Source organism: Bombus bifarius, unplaced genomic scaffold (assembly GCF_011952205.1).
Source record: "Bombus bifarius isolate JDL3187 unplaced genomic scaffold, Bbif_JDL3187 scf7180000008199, whole genome shotgun sequence".
Lineage (NCBI taxonomy): Eukaryota > Metazoa > Arthropoda > Insecta > Hymenoptera > Apidae > Bombus > Bombus bifarius.
This window is the reverse complement of record NW_022884505.1, coordinates 5482791-5501091: the sequence shown is the minus strand read 5'-3', so window position 1 is coordinate 5501091 and position 18301 is coordinate 5482791. Positions and strand designations below refer to the sequence as shown.

General features: G+C 37.1%; 1 protein-coding gene across 5 annotated transcripts in view; it reads right to left on the bottom strand.

Moving 5' to 3' along the window:
- LOC117210306 (protein couch potato) overlaps positions 1 to 18301 on the bottom strand; it is a 181303-nt gene that overhangs the window by 59228 nt on the left and 103774 nt on the right. For all 5 annotated transcript variants that reach the window (XM_033453214.1, XM_033453213.1, XM_033453216.1 and 2 more), the window contains exon 3: positions 1787 to 1840. In XM_033453214.1, the coding sequence (XP_033309105.1) occupies positions 1787 to 1840 (54 nt within the window). The remainder of the gene's footprint in view (positions 1 to 1786; positions 1841 to 18301) is intronic.

Below are 18301 nucleotides of genomic sequence, written 5' to 3'. Positions count from 1 at the left end.
CGACAGGTTGATGACAGGTTGTAGAGTCGTGAAATCGTGTTTAACACAGTTCGTCGTGTTATCGCATAAAGGAGAACGTAAAAGAAGGAGGAGGATGAGCACGTTTAAGCGAGCCGAGTAATAATTCCGAGACAAGGCGACCAGTTTTGTCTCGAGAGAACACCGTTAAATTATCTTTTCTGCCCTAACCGAAAGCTCTCTATGTTTCTTCTCCGGTTCGGATGACATTATTACAGGATCTCGCTTTGTCTCGATTTAATTACCGAAAAGTGCGCCAAAGATTCTGATATTCCACGCTTCTGTCCGATAATACATTCAAGAAAAATATAGCTCCGTCACCCGTATAATTTTTTCACAACGAATAAATGGAACGTAAAATGCCTATACGCGTATCGCTATCGAAACGAAAGTATCGGATTGTCGTAATAAAAGGGAGGAACCTTTCGAACGTATTCGAATCTTTGATCAAAAGGTGACCTATATAGCAATTTTTAGCTGTATTTTTAACGTATTAGATATGACGTGTCGTAAAATAATATATTCGCAACGTATGTTTATAATGTTCTGTGCGAAGAAATTATTAGAAATATCCAAGCCAATGTGATATTCGTTTTGTTAATAGGTTAACGTTTCGTAGGTCAGTGATTTCACCGAGAAACTATTTTATTTCGCTTCTTCCGAGTTCTTCGCTTCCGAGTTTGGAACGAGATTACCGCAATCCTTCATTTGCCGAGTGTTTGTCCTCTCTTGTCGAGCGTCTACGATAACTACTTTTATACAGGACGTTATTGATCTCTCTTATTTGAAATTTTTATATCTGTGCTGTGCCGAGGACGCCTTAGGAGGAAATCCAACAACTTTAGCAGCATGTTCGATAAGTTGTGCCGATTAATAAGTAACGAATAAAGATCTTACACTCCGTAGAGTAGATCTTTCCGATAATTTTTCATATTTACGAGTCGAAGTTTATACGATATTTTCGCTTTCATCTTTACTCATATCTTTTTCACGCAATATTTTTGCTTCGTCGTAATCGTAAAAACATCGTGCGATAAAAAGCAAATTTTTCCATTTTCGAAAACCATTATTTCTCTCAAAGTGAATCGCAATAGGAGTTAAATAACTGTACTGGTGGAAAATACTGACAAAGCTCATAGAGCTCGCATCGTAAATCTTTCATACATAGCGGACACGTCGCAAAAGAATAAAACGAGAATTCTCGAAAATGTCTTCGTTTCTTTCCGAATCGACGAAAACGAACAAAAGGATAGAGAAATCGTCGAAAAAGGAAAAAAGAAAGAAAAAAATGACGAATTTTTCTCAAAAGCAGACGAACCACTTTCTCGATGGTAGAATTCGATTGAAAGTTCCGGTACTCGCGGCAAGTTTTCCCATCAGTTTCCTCACCAACGAATAATCGCACGAAAATCTCGACACTTTGTCGACCCGTTCCATCGATCGATGGAAAAATCTCTCGAATAGGTAAAAGGGAATCGGTGTATTCGCGAACGAATACCTCGATTTTACCCTCCTAACGTTTTTCTCCTTCTCTCGATGTATCCACTTCTCTTCCTTTCGTTCGTTTCCTCGATAAACGCGTATGGAGAATAGCTGGATGGAAATCTAGAACAGATCCATCGTTCGCGTTAAAAGCACGCGATAAGGCTCTATTTTTTATTTTCGTTCTCGTTTCTTTTTCTTTTTTTTTTTTTTGTTCACTGTTTCGCACACGCCACATGGGCAAAGGATGAAATACGGCTGGTAATTTGAAAAAATAATGACTCACCGACGCTGTTTTCCCATTTTTGCTCGTGACTTTCAACAGGGACCCCTCGTACCCCTGAAACAGAACGAATTCCCGAGCGTCATTACAAACGAAGAGATAAAGAGCGGAGTATTTTGATGGAGGTCGTCCAGGATGGATCGTCCTGCGTTAAACTGGTAATTGGCTTGTACGTTAATCAGGGCTGCTTTAATTTTAGGATTAGGATGTAATCTTCGGTGCTTAAGTTGGCGAAGGAAATTGGTAATGGGGATCGAGGTAGAAAAAAAATTCGTGGAAAGGTTATAATGTATATATTTAATTTAAAGGTTAAAAATATAAGGATAAGAAAATTCTGAATAAATAAGTTATTATGACCGAGGATGTTGGTAATAGGCAACGGTTAATAGCTTCCGTTGATAGTTAACGGTTTAATGGTAAATTCTTCGTGGCTTCCTAAAATTCTGAAAAAGGTAATCATTTTTAATCGCTGGTCGTTGATTTGAAAATTAGAAATGCTACGATTTGTTGGTCGTTCCTGTGAAAATTGAAAATAGCGTGATTCGTTGGTCCTTTCTTTTAAAATTACAGATGCTTTCTGTCGATGTTCTATTCATTGGAAAGATTGTCTGTTTCCACGTTGTTATTAACCATCGAATGTGAGTTAGAGAAAGCATCGTAACATCAAGTGCATATCGATATGACTACGATAATTGAAACGTATTGAAAAATTGATCAAAGCAACGTATGCTTCGGACTATAGGAACAACAAATTATTTATTTAACAAGAAATATATATATAAAATGTATATCTAAAAAACTATTACTATATGTGTGTAAGTGAATTCCCAAGTAAATATTTCTAATTACTCTAATTTCTTAATTACGAAATATAGAACCGCATTAATAAAACAGGAAGCTGAAAAACGAAAATAATAAAATCTCTCTGCATAACTTTCTATTTCTTATTCACTGGATAAAATCACACCTTAGTATCGTGCGCTTAATGTGACTTTTAAAACATTAACACGAACGAACGATGATCACGAATTTACGAACCTATAAGAAGGCGGTGTTCGCATAGCGTGATCATCAAAGTGTTAAGTACGAAGCGAAGTTACTTCAAAGCAAAAGCGTTTGCTCGTAGACGGAGAATGAGAATCTTGGAAATTTGCATATCTGCTGTACAATTATCTGTTCTACCGCGGCTAAAACGTAACCGAATAACTCGAGCGCAGCAATTTTGGGCAAACACGTTCGACCGAAGATTTCCTATGAATCCAACGTTGTTTCTAATTTCCTTGCTCGTCGTTGTCCTCGTAGGAACGTTACTGAAGATTATATACCGTTTAATTAAAATGAAACAACCAACGAGTCGCTTGTAAGTTGATGCAAAAAAAAAAAAAGAAAAAAGAGAAAGAAAAAAGAGAGAAAAAGATTTTGCAAAAGATTCGTTAATCGATTTTAATTAGAAATACCAAAGAATATTTCTATCGTAAGGGTTGTAAATTTAGGTCTAATTAAATTTGTATAACGTTGTACCTGTTAAGAAACTACTATATATGAGTAAAATTATGAATCTTTTAAGAAAGGATGGTAAACGTTCTTTTACGCGTAGACGACTTTACGAAGAAATCGCGACGCTTTATATATTTCGCAATCAATATCTATTTTAAATTCTATTTTTAGATTTCGTTTCAACCGATAACACTTTTTCGCTCTTACTATTTTACGTACAACAGATAATATCGAAAGTGTCGTAAAACCTTCGAGTCAGGTCGCTGCTATATCTCGTTCATATTTCTTAATATCCACCTGCGCTTCATTTTCACCTATTCAAAGGCGAAATATACGAAAACATCTTGTCTTGGACATTGAAAATTGCACCATTCATACGCCCAATCGTTTTCGATGCATCAATTTCGCTTTCTCTCTTTTTATTCATTTTCTTTCCAACTCGAGAAGAAACTTCGTTTCAAACTCACGTTGTAGCAGAAACGAATTACGCATAACGCGATTTAATAACTAATTTTTTATTCGAAATCATAATCGAATTAAAAAGTTCGTCCAAGTGTCCATCCCTTTCGATCGTTTTTAATTTGTCACGCTGAAATTACTCTCCGTAAAATGTCTCCTTTTTTCTCTTTACGGAATAGCTCGCGATTTCTATCAACAAACGATTCGATCGATACTCGATGCTTGAATTAAATCACGACCATTAATGCTAATTTAATCCTGAAATGCAGCCACGGTTATTGAGATCTTGCTTGGTTTCGTTTGAAAGCGCGATAACGAAGATGCCTTGAAATGCTTACGAGGGACGTCGTTCGAGTGTTTCGAATCGATTTCGCTGAATAAGAAAACTTAACAGCCGCGATTTCAAAATCGTCAAGAAAAGAAGAATTGGAAGATCGAACAAGATATTATTCGCAAATATATTTATTCTTGAAGGACTTACGACGAATAGAAAAGTAGAACAGGAGCGCATTCGTTAGGAAATTGTTTACTTTACGTTTTACTTTGCGTTTTTCCAAGCTCTCATCAACTTTTTCTTGGAGTAACAACAACCCGTGGTTTAAAAATTGTCAAGAAAAGAAAAATTGGCAGATCGAACGAGATGTTATTCGCAAATATATTATTTTTCCAGAATTTACCATCGATGAAAAAGTGATATAAGAGCATTTTCATCAGGAAATGTCGCGGTACTTTATATTTTTCCAATCAAATTGTTTCGCGAATAATAAATTTTGCGTCCTTGATAAATTCTTTCTAAACTGTGCAATTTAACCAGCTCTCTCGAGACTGAGAGAAAAAACAGGAAAATATTTTCATAAACTCGTAACATACGAAGAAAGAATTATAGTAAAAGAAGAAAATGTAGGTTATTATAAAGTAGAGTAATTATCGTTAATTTCGAGAAGAATTATTTTATTTCGTTCGGGTGATTTCGAAGCGTTTACTTCGATAGGATGCCTTTTAATACGTATATCTATTTGAAAATGTCAGCGAGACGAAGTCGAAAGTACTTATGCAGTTTATTCACTTTGCCATTGGTACTGAAACGATAATCGCGAAAGATATTTTCAGTAAAAGGACTTCTTTCAGCAAGGGTATCGTAAAATCGTCATCTCCTTCGAACTCTGACCTAGTAAATAACTTTATCTGAAAAACGAAAGATCGAAGATTCGTTTTGATAAATAAAACATTCGTACACCTGACGAGCGAGAGTCTGCTTGTTTCATAAATAAAATATACGATACACGGAAAAGCTCGCCTTTATCTTTTCTTTTGCACTCATTCCATTTCGTGTCATGGTTAGGAAATGATAACGGAAAATTAACGTTACAACGAAAAATCGTAAAATACGCGTTCTTTGAACGTTATCACCTTCGTATGATATTCGCTTCTTCGTGTCGTTTTACCATTTCTAATTCGTTCTTTTATTAACAAAATCTTGCCTTCTTGACAAATTCTTTCGACCTAATAGCTTTTTTCGAAAAGGGGAAAAGATAGGAAAATATTTTATTTTATATTTATCGCCGCAGTTTGTAAACTAGAAGATTCTTGATCTCAAAACCCTATACTCTACTTTTATACTATACTTTTTTAAATCCTATGCTCTTCTACGCATGTTTCATTTACGAAAATACCGTCCATTAATGTTATCGTCACGTTTAAATTAATTTTTGGACGAGGCTATCCAAAAAATAAAAAATTTTTTAAATAAACCCTCGTTATTTTTAAACTCCTGGAACGACTAATTTTGTCATAAAGATATTAAAAATGGACGATCGTTGTTCGTTTGATCGCACGGATAAGCGAACGATCGGTGATTAGAAATCTAAAAATATAAATTTCACCCGAAGCCAACGACAACGCGGCCGTTTGATGGATGGCGTTGTCCTTACTCGTCGCATTCGTCGATCGGAATTTATCTCTGTTTATTTGGCGAGGAAAGTAAGAAGAATGTCGTAACACGGTTGAATAAGACGAAAATTTATCGGTAATGTGGAAAATGAGAGATTTTTGGGGACCTTCGGTCTTCCTCGACCATTTTCATTTTGATTCGCACGCTTTATTCAATTTTTGACGTAACACGTCCAGTTTTTAAACGCGGTGCTGATTACCGACTATTCTTTGAACTTTTAAATTTACTACTCGCTACATCGTATTCGTCGGATTATGCGTTTAAAGTTTGTTTTTTATTTTTAGCAGTACAATTACTTATTTAATTTAATTTCGAGATTTGTAACATTTCCGTTTGTTTCCGTATTACGATGTAGTAAATTAGAATAAAAGGCGATTATACGGCCACGGTGTTGCGATTAAGGCGGGAAAAATTACAGCGAATACAGTTTGTAGTCCTTATCTGCAACAATTTTCTTTTACAAGCAGCGAAGCGTGCTTATGCATATTCATTTTGAACGTTGCTGTCGTGCTATAAATGACTGAAATCGTAGCATAATAAATCGATTTGTAATGTAGAATTATTTGAAAGACTCAAGTGGAAAATAAAATATGGAAGTTTTATAGAATATCGATTAAACGATTCCACAAATTTTTTGGTTTTTTCAAATTTTTCCCCCGCCAAGTAGAAAATAAATAAAAACGTCGATGTATCAAAGAATTCATTCTTTTTTCAATCTTCAGTTTGTTGATCGAGCACGAAATATTCAACGAAAATGTCGATTCATTAACTTCGTGATATACGCGAACTTATTTCGCGATATACGAAAGCTTTGTTCATTCATAAAATACGAAACAGCAGAAATACCGATACATTAATCTTACGATCTTTTATTTTCATACTTTTGCCCATTCGTCAAAGGCACGGTAATCGACGGAAGTGTAAATTCATCGATGATCGAATTCTTCGTCGATCTGTCGATCGTACGTTGATTCGTCAAACGCGAAATATTCGATCAAACACGACAAAAGCGTCGATATATCGCACGTTCGATTAATTATCTTTCCGTCTCTTAATCGTTTGGCCGTTTGTCAAGCGAAGAGTATTAAACAAAAACGTCGGTACGCGAATCACTTACCGCTAGCCGATTCTCTCGCGCTCTTTTAATTATTTGCTCAATCATCAAATATGAAGTATTTGACAAAAGCATCGATGTCGTTATAAATGTCTACGATGCGATGCAAATGCTTTATGACGTTTGTACGGTTGATATTTAATCGACTCGTTATTAGACCTTCTCGTTAAAATTCTTACCCAGAGAAGCTCCGTTGATTCTTTATAAAAGAAGGGAAAGGTGCAAGAAGATACAGTAGAAGCAGAAATATTATTCGTTTGATGTACACGGTTTCCTGAGAAATAGCCGATAAATTAAACAATAGCGACGATACTAACGATGATCAAGTTAGATCGATTTTCTATAAAATATATACACGTGCGTGTACCATGTATTACAGGTACGTTCGAAATATATAAAATTATTTAATGTATTAAATCGTTTACTTCGTCGCTTGTTATAAAGGTTTTAATATATTAGAAAACCGAATCCTGTGAATATCGCAACATCAACGACACCGTCGAACATTTTCTTTGCTACTGTGTCAAATTTCAAGATTTCAAGACGCGATTCAGAGACACCCAACAATATGCAATTACTTCGTAACTGGTAGAACACAATGTGAAAATATTCCAAATTTCCTAAAAGAGTATGCGAAACCGTAACAATGGCTAATGGCTGCCTAATTATTTACATGTTCATAGAATACATGTAGTAGTAGTCGCTAATGCTCTATCAAGAGATGCGACGATAAACGGTAAATAAATGAAACATAGAAAAAGGAATCGACGCGCTTCTCTATACTTGACCGATATTTATCCGCTATTTATCCGAAGTAATTTGTTTGTCGTTAAACAAACACGATAGCCAAAAGTTAGGTGCTTGAATAAAGGATGCAACGACGAATGGAGAAACGAGATTTCGCCCGGTTGAGAGGAAAAGGAGTATTTATTTCTTATTTACCAGCTAGAATTAGCACGTTCTACGAATAATTCAGTAACGTGCCTTTGTTGTTTGCGTTTCGTTCGCAACGCAGCAGATCTCGTTTCGTTCTCTCGTTTATCTCTTGCACAGTCATAAATTTACGATCAGCTTTGTAATAGGATTCTTCCATAGAATAATCCCGTGTGTCGTTGATTAATAGTCGAAAGCAATTTTAGTCGAGTCGAATCCTGAAAGCGCGGTGAAATTCATCCCAGCATCCTATCGAATTCGTAGCGTCTTTTGATCTCTTCGTGTCGAAAATCAACGGTGCTCACCCCCCTTCGATATTAAATCGTATTCGCCGTTAACTCTGGTACGTTTCGTTATGAAAAGTATAACGATTATCAGTCCGCGGATATTTCTACAAACTCATGTTTTCACAAAGGCGAACCAAGGAATACGATCTAAGCAGAAATTTCCTTTACCTGCTAAATGTTACGATTACACTGTACACTTTTGTGCATTTTTGCGAAATCGAAGGACATAAAAGCGCGTATAATGCGTATGATACGTAGTAACGGAAATAGAGTAATCGTTGTAACATTTGGTGGATGAAACAGAGTTTCATTTAAATTCCATTTCTTTCGACATACCGTGAAATATATAGAAACGCATAAAAATCCGCGGTCTAACAATTACAGTAGGTGCCGAACTTTGAATATTCCACATATTTTTGCATGTTACGCGCAATCTGTGCATTTTTTGCATTTTGAAATCTACCACGAATGCATACAAGTCTACGCGGTCTAATAATTATACGTTTTATACAGTATGGAAGATTATGGTAAAATGGTTGGGTGTTTCGTTAAAGTTAACTGGATGATTTTCGTATTTAATCTCTCAACGCTCGAGTCGTAGAAATAAAACTACTCGACAACAAGCGAGAAAGATACAAAGAAAGAAATGCGCACGTAAGAAATACGATACAACGTAACGAGTGCTCAGCGACATAAATCTCTCGCTCACTTTTTACAAATTTCTTACGGAGCAAATTTTTGGTATAATAACAGATACACCATGGACCGATGTTTGCGATCCATTTTCCAACTGATTCCGATTACCCGCGATCGATTAGTATAATGCATAATTCGTACTATATTTTTTGAAACGATTTCAGTCACGCGTCTGTACGAGGCTCGATTGGTAATCGAATTTACTTCGATTTAATGTACCAAAAGTTAATTCACATTTAATCGAATTAAATTAATCACGTTCAATTCGATAATGTTTTATAAATTTAAATGTAAATACAATTATCAAGCTTCCTATATTTTATTAATCTATATTTCGATATGGTGGATCTAATTAAAAGAGTATTACTTCTTTGTGTAATATTCTACAGAGCGGTCCATAACCGGTGATACAATTGGCTATAGGATGATTCTCCGAGAAAGAATAAAGCGAAAATATGGAATAACGTTTTTCCATTAGATGCTTTCTTTTAGAGAGAAATAGATTTGAAAATATATCGTCCGCGTATGCAACTAAGCACGTTCACGTTTTATTTTTACAAATGTTGTTTCACAATGTTTATTTATTCTCGAGTTATAATAACCTGTTGCCGATCGTTCACTCGTACCTAGCTAACCTGTAATTATCGTTAGCGAGGTTCAAGTATATTATTCAAACTCGATTTTTCCAGAAACGGAGCGAACGATTATTTTTCCACGTTTTCCAACAACAAAATTGTACTTGTTACGGAGCACCCTGTATAGTAATCGCGTAATATAATATTCTTCTTTGGATAACATAAATTGATAGTACAGCAATTTACAGCAATTTTTAGAAGCAAGAATTACGTCGAGAAAGATGAAGATGAAGAAAGATTATCGTTGTAATTCTCCACGATGTAATATCCATTTACGATTTTTCGTAGACGATAACGCGTTAAGAAGATATCGCGATTTCTACTTATTCGTCGGCTCCAAACGCGGGCAGCGTTTCGTAATCGAATAAAATTGCCAATAACAAATCGTGACACGAGGATAAAAGGCGAGGCTGATATAGAATTAACGTCAGGCCGAAGTTACTCTCTTGAAATCCGTAGCCGAGATTTCGTTTGTGTTACGTCTTAATATTTCACAGCTCTACGCGAAGAACAAGATTCTACGATCTATACAGATTGGTTACCACAGTTACCTAACACGAACCCAATCGAATTATGCCGGAGAGAATTGGACAGCGGACGTAAGAAAATATTATCAAAGTCGGGGGGATTCCTTCGAGAATCTTGCGAGGACACAGGCAAATGTAAACATCGGAGGGGACGGGGAATTAGAAATAAGAAATCGAAAGTATCGTAAAGCAAACGAAGTTGCAAATGTTAGCAATTTTTTAAAAGTAGAAACAAGTGCATGTCGCTTCAGTAAGAAGCAACCTAAGAAGAAGAACGTAAGAAGCCTATTTCTTCTACCTCGATGGTGAAAAGTAAAAAGCGATAGAGACGCGTTTGACTTTTGAGTGGAGAAAAATGACCGCGACGATCAGATTCGCAAGCAAAGAAGACAAACAGTCGAGTTACACGAACGAGGCTACTGCTATTCATGGGTTTCCAGTTATGCGATGTTACTAAATTCAAAGTCAATAAGAATTTCAAAATCTCTGCTCGATTTACGTAACTTCGAAAACTCTTCTTATCGATATCGATATTTCCATACAAGATTTGCGTGTAAAAGTCAAATCGAAATCGGACAATCACGGTATTCGAGTTAAGAGCATCGAAATATCTCAAAATACACAATCAATTTTACGTTAACTAAATTTTCCACGTATGTTCACGCTCGTCGACGATCGAAGAAAGGAAAACTCTTATCGATATCGACGTTCCCATAAATAATTTATAAAGAAGTCGAATCACATTCAGGCCACCGCGGAAATCGTTAATCACGACATTACGCGAATCAAAGGTCGACGAATTTAAAAAAAACTCTCCTCATCGATATCGACATTTCCGCGAAAAGTTGGCTGAAAAAATCGAATCGAAATTAGACAGGTAGAGAAATCGTTAATCATCGGGGGGCCTCTGGTCGTAGGCTGTGAAGGTAAAATCGATACGAACTCGGTGAAATCTGTTAGCAATATCGCGCTGGCTAGCTAGCCGTTCGTTGATACGCGTATGCAACGCCAGCCTAAATAGGTAGCGTGATTTACGGTTATTTATAGGGGACCTTAATATCCCCTTCATAAAACCTTACCGGCTTAGCTCGGTTTCGTTCGATCGAACTTCGCTAAAATTCGTCGTTCGAAGATCTTCGATCTCCACTGAAATCAGACTAACGAGTTTAGTGCCGTGTAACAGCTGGTAAGCGAGCTGCTGGAAGAAAAGATTTTCGTCATTCTCCGTTGCAGTATTAAAATATGTTTTCGTCTAAAATTCTTTCGTTACGTTCTTTCGTATATAAAAAGAACGCTTGCGTATAAACGTCTCATCGCAGACGCGATACCAGAAAAGAACGTTACGAATAAACTATTTATTTACTTAACTCGTTAAAGACCAAGCAATGGTTTCTCATAACGTTATAAATCCATCGATTTTTGTTGCATAGTCTGAAAAAGTAAAGGAATCGCGAGACTCATAAAATTGTAAAGTCTAGTTGGAGTATGAAGTAGCGGAGGGAAGAGTACCGAACGAATCTTTGGAATTCCATATCATTCGTTGCGACAAATGCGTCGATGTGACGAATGCGATGTTTCCGAAGCCTCGTATACTCAAAAATTTCACGACAGAAATTTATCAAGTTTGAAATTGCTACGAAATAAACGTTTCCCATGGTACACGTCGCCTATAAGTCGTAAGATGTTTCGTAACACGTGGGACACGATTCAGAAGTGGACGAGAGGCGCAAGAACGACGAAAGAAAGTTCATATAAACAGGTGTCCTGTGTAACCTTGTTCCAAAGTTATAGCCACTTTTGTGTTACGATAATCCGCGACAGCTTATCTTCGCAGAAGATGCTCGAAACGGTGATCCTTCGACCGTATACGAGCTCGTAGTCCTCGTATCGTCGAGAGTTTCCCTATCTTTCAAGAATTCCACGTGTACGTCAAAATAATAGGCCGACCGAGGATAGCCATTTCGAGCACCTTCCGCGAAGGTAAGCAGTTGCGAATCGTTGGAACGCAAGAGTGGCCATAATTTTGAAACAAGGTCAAATAAGTTTTACGCGAACGCGTTTTCATTGTTTTTCTACTCCTTGTTGCGGCTTATCGCGACAAGAAAAATAGCTGTAACTTCGAAAGGTCGAATAAGATCTTCTTTCGTTGTTCTTCTGCCTTCTGACCACTCCCGAAATGGAACGTTCCACGTGTTACGAGACACGCTCTATATACGAACGAATCCATCGGATCGATAAATAAAAATCGAAGAGAGGAAATCACGATATCTAACGATCGTATAGGTCGAGAGTTGATAAATTGAAAAGGAAACGATGTTCGAACGAACGGTATCGATGGTCACTCCCACGGACCTGATCAAAGGATGCGGCCAGCCGGTATAAATATTGCAGCTGGACCTGCTGACGGATATTGAAATACCGAGGCGGGTATGCGGAGGAAAACTGGAGCAAACCGCGCGAATATTTTTAAACCTCGATACCTCCTCGACGACGAAAGTATTCCTTTCATGGTGGGACGAGAACAGGGAGGCGAGTCACAGAGTGGCTAGAAAGGTCTCCGGGTTTAATGCGGCATGTAAAATGCAAATTTTAATATTCTAGGGAAATGTCGATAACTTCGACCGTTCGAAGGATATCAGATTCTTTTCTTCATTTTCTCCCCCGCTATTTTTATTGCCTCTATCGTTATATTTTTGTCGATTATACGAAGGTGAACGTTGAACGTATCGAAAGATCGGGAAAATTGGCTTTTTCAGATTTATTATCGCTTTTTTTTTTATTATGCTATATTTTGCAGTCGACGTATATTTTCAAGTATTCTTGTTCTTTATTATGATTTTAAAGTCCAGGGCACCGAGGAAGGTGATGAACGATGGATCGGTAAAGTTGAGGTACGTAAGAGCAGAGTGCGTTGGTTGATTTTTATGCTGCTTTTAAGAATACACAAGGGAAGATCCGCAACCCGCAAATTCAAAAAATTATGTACTCTGGGGACACGTAGAGGACATATATAGGTACGTATTACGTAATATTTTTACGCTGTCCAAATTCACTCTAAGGGGGTGAAATTTACCCTCGAAAATTCTGGTGTTTCTCGATTTTGCGGTATAGTCCGCTACAAAATTGACACATTTTTTTAACAAAACGATAGTACTACTTGAAAGCATTCCTTTTTATCCTTTATAGTTCTCAAGTTATAACGCACAATCTGAAAATAGCCGGATTTTCTGGGCTCAATTTCACCTTCTTAGAGTGAATTTTAAGTACTTTTAATACAAAGTTTTATAATTTTTTGAATTTGTGGATTGGAGATCTTCCCATGTCAATATACACTTACGTTTCTTTCTAATTCTAATTCGAAGAGTTATATACCTTTAAATTAACACGCGATTCTTTTTCTTCGTTTCTTTTTTAGATATTTCAAGATTTTAGATCGTAACACATTGCTGATAAGATTAACTAGAATTCCATTGCGATTCTTTTAGGGAATCGTTACCCAACATACACCAAATAGAGTTACAGCGATATGTCCAAAATAAGTAGGACGTGTCATAAAATCATATCACTGTCTCGATAAAAGTCAACGTTAATCCTGCCAAGAGCGTTTGAATATTTTTAGGAATTGGAAAAACGATGGATCTGTAACCTGTTATATTCACGGATCAGGTAGTTCCTAGGATGAACTCGACGTTTCACGATTTAACAGATGACATTAGATAACCGAACAACTCCAACTCTAGAATTACCGCGATCAATGTGGCCGATTCATAGCTTTTTACAGCAGTTTTATAGATTTATAAATAGATCGACTACCTTAGTTCCACCGTTTAATCTCTTCTTCGTCGCATTTACTTTCTCCTCTTCCGCCCTCGTCATCTTTTTCTTTCCTTGTTCTCACGATGTTCCTTGATCTCAACCGATCCACCACTCGTTCATCCCTTCTATCTCGCGAAACTCTTTCCACCCACGCTTAAATTTACTCTTTCCGCGGCTGTAATATCCTCTATGAAATGTTTTAACCGTATTAGCGTTCCTATCGTGCGACTTGTTCTTCAACGTCGCAGGAAAATTCACCTTGCACAAAACCGCGTGCCACGTGAACGCAAAACGAGTCATTCACAGGCCAAAATGGTTTAACTGCACCTTTTGAAATGTTTTAATTCCGTTTCGCCGAGTTAATCTATTTCGCAAACAAGCGGCCCGGACATTGTTCGTTAGGAAAATTCTCGTCTGTTTTTACGCCTAACGCGTGAATCGCGGATCTAATTAAATCGTTACCTTCTTCCCATCTCCATAACCTTCATAAACTGCTCGTATTCGGAATACTTCGCTGCTTCTTATACCTTAACGTCGGGTAAAATTAGTTTCGTCGAAGTTGCGGTACGCAGTTTCCTAGATAGATTTAAGCTAATTCGAGGATCTGTTAGTCGAACGACTATATTGTTCTCGGCGAGGTAGATAGAGTTTCCAGAGATTTAAAACACTACGGCGGAGCTGAAAGTTCGAAGAATATTCTCCCTCGATTTTCCGCTGGCCGGATTTTGTTGGTGTTTCTCGTAAAAGTGGATTATCGTTACGGTTGTATAGCGTATATCGTCGAGTCGATGATTAGTTTCCTTTGTAATGGTTTTTCATTCGCCTTTTATACAATTAATCAGAATCAATTATGTGTTTAGTCTTTGAAAAGTTATGCGCTAAACGTACGTTTAAAATCTGGAGACATCGAAACAAGTTGCTAACGTTCGCAAATACGAATACGTTAAAAAATTACGTCATGCTATCCAAAAAAGTTCTTTCGACGATTCGTATTAAAGTTAAGCCGACTGTCCACCAAGTGTCGCTACATGGAAGCGCAAGCGTAATTTATTAGACGCGACGATACACGTACGCCAATGTTCGGCGTACGAAGCGTACGGTAAGATACATTTTGTCCCATTATTAAAAATGTTGCGGCGACGAGGGAGTCGCTTTCATCCTATGTTACCACATTCGACGACATGAAAAAGAGAGATTTTGGATCCATTCGAACAACGAGAAAAATATTAATTCCCGAGTGTTCGTCGTTGCGAGTGAATTGTCAGGGAATGATGATCGCGTATTTCATACACTGCACAGGTTCGACAAAAATACACGTAACAGTTTAGTGCAACTTGCTGGACCATTGGTTCAAATGCAAGATACGGATATTTGGGAATTTTTCAACTCCGATGAAAGAATTGTAATAACGTTGAGGTAGAATCAAGGAATCGGTATAACAATATGCATACCTAATCTATAAGAAAATATAACAAGTATCGGACAAAGATTCCGCGTAATTACCTGGCTAACTAGTTTTTAAAATCAAATGTCGCTTTGGCAATGGGACTATCGTATCGATAATTAATAGTAAAGAGCTATAGCAATCGCCTAACAATTTATTCACCTTATTTGCCGCTTCACTGCACGCCTTCTGTGTTCTATCTTTTCTCGCGTATTTTTTTCGTTTATAGCTGCAACGTACGCTTCAGTATCGACAATACTGACGACAATCGTTGTGACGAAAACGCGCAGTGACGGAAACGATTGGCTGCTGTTCCCTGGACAGATACACGTTACTTTACAATAATCGCTGCATGGAAGCGTATTGTTACTACCGTCAACGCGTCTATGAAGCAACTTCGTGGACAGTGGCCCTTGAAAATCGTACGGCGAATTGAAAATCGTAGTAGCGTAGCGGCGTAAGACACGAAAAGCGTAGAATGCACAAAAGCGTATGTAGCAAAATTATATTGAAAAGACAAAAATCAAAGATTTAAGTTTAAAGATTTATCGAATAATTGAAATTTAACCCTATCGTTCTCCTTTGGTCTGTATAACCCAATGGATGTTACATTTCAATAGACATATTATTCAGATATAAATATTATTTATATTATTACGAATATTATCTGTACAGGATCTGGAATATAGATAGGCAGTATTTTTATTTCATTGATATTTCCGTTGAAACGTAATATCCATTGTGTTATACAGACCCGAGGAGAACAATAGGGTTAAATTAAAAAATACCAAACTCAACGTATTACACGCATGTTCGTTGTGTTTTTGCATTGTGACTAACAGGAAGAAAATTTTGTAATTTCCATTTTTATAGTTCCAGAAAGGTGAAGCGGGTGAGTTTCTTACTCAACCCAAATCTGTCAAAACGCGAAATTTTACAACAAACGCGTACAAACATCTGCTTGGAGACGTGAATTTTGTAACAGTTTCGATGGCAAAGTTGGCACGTCGCGTCGTCTGCGTCTACAACCGCAACCCCGCACAGGAAGAGCTCGATATTTCAGTTTTCATTAACACGCGTCCTCCTCGACGGAACACGCGAATATAACACGGATACTCATCAGTTTATTGTGCCACTAAAAGCCCGGGATCATGCCAGGGAACTGGTGCAGTAGGATTACGGCGCGTCGAGTGCCAAGGTGCTGTATTTTGCCGATCTAAAGAGCAAAGAGAATCGCGTAACTTCCTGCGTATCCGATGTGGCGTCGAATTTCGAACGACGCGTCCAGAACCGTAAATCCTTCGATCTTAATATGTTTTTGTTACGAAGAGAGTCGATGAGATTGTAAACAAGTGGCTTACGAACGTTTAAAGAATTATACACTACCGGGTAGTAGAATTTTGCTAAAAATACGAGGATAAGATAGTTGAGAATGGAATGTTAAGAAGTTTAACGTTCTTTCATATTTTGGTGTTCCTTGAGAATTTCGTTCTTTTACGACGGGATGAATATACAGATTCCACGTTGTAGTAAGTTGTAGCGGGTTATTGTTAAAAATAGCAGAATGAGATATTCGAAGATGGAATGTTAGGAAATTAACAACCGCGTTCTTTTACAAGGAGGCGGATGCACGAACGCTTCGCGTTAAATGACAAGATATAGCGTGTCAAATTAAGTTTAAATCGATGAATTATTGTTCTAAAACGACAAATTATAGTTTTAATTTATAGCTCCAAAGGTATGTTATACAACATACGGCGGATACGAAAAATACTTGTACACCATTGCGCTGCGTACACGCAGCGTTATACGCTGATCAATCAGACCCGATTGTAATAAATCTCGTATCGCTCTTGTGTGATTAGAAAAATTTGATACACCATAGAAATGGAACGTAAACTCTAGTAAAAAGAGGCTTCATCGGGAAATAAGAGACAAACAGATGTATGCGAATAAGTTTAGTTTGAAATTTAACTTTAGATTCGATTCTTCGGATTGTACGTTTACACCGAATTAATTACCAGAGTTATTAACCTATCGAGGACTAACGTCGCGTTAACGCAACATATCGTTCGTAATTTTCTTTTCAGTCGATTCGTATTATCGAATTCTATTAAATTCATGCCGTGACTATGAAACTGGATCGCATGGATCTACTCGGTACCTTTCCTCCGTACTATTGTTTCTTTCACCCAAACTCTACGATTTTACCAAGTTTGAAGAAATCGAAATATCTTGTAGCACAGTGACGAGTATCCTTTTCTCAAATTATAGAACTTTGTTCGTTGCTTCTAATTCGCGACTCGCTCTACTTACGTTTCTTTGATAAACTTTCGTTTACGTATTTCTTAATGGATCAAATACAAATTACGTATAACTTTTTACTATTCTGCGTCTAAGACGATATTACGACGATGAACAGCTAATGCTAGTTGCAATACCAAAGCTATCGAAGCTTTTTAAAAAACGAAAGGAGAAAAAATATACTCTCTGCAGGTAGTAGAAGAATCATAAGACGAGGGAGACAGAGCGAAGCGCTACATTAAATTATCGTGATTTTACTATTTCTATTATTACTGCTATTGCCATTACTATTAATATTTACTGTTAGTACGGTTCTCTGTTATTGATCGTTATTGGAATATAGAGCATATTTGCTAGATCATATAAATGTTCTTCGGGCCATTTCAGAGACGATATATCAAAAACGATATTAATATATTACAACGCGAATAATATGCTGTGACCAGAAGTACAATATATGAGAATAGTCTCCGAATCTCGTTCGAACAGTTATCGCCGATATTTGTCGAGAGATACGTGACTAGGATGCCGTTTGTCTCTTAGTCTTTGTATATCATTGAAATATGGTGCCTGTGGAATTCAGGAGATACGCAGTTACCGACTCGGAGACATTTGTTTGAGAAAACTTTTGGATTTTCAACGCGAAAGTTACGTCGATTCATTTGACTTTTTCAAACGGCACGATATACAAATCCAAATATAATACGTTATATAATTATCGTATTTTTTTGAAATCCAAGATTTCTTTAACTGTAATTAAACTGTAATTTTCTTGTTTTCCTCTTTTCGCGAACGAATTAACACGGTACGCACTTTTATCAAAGGCTCGATACCCCAATTCCGCAATTGCTACTT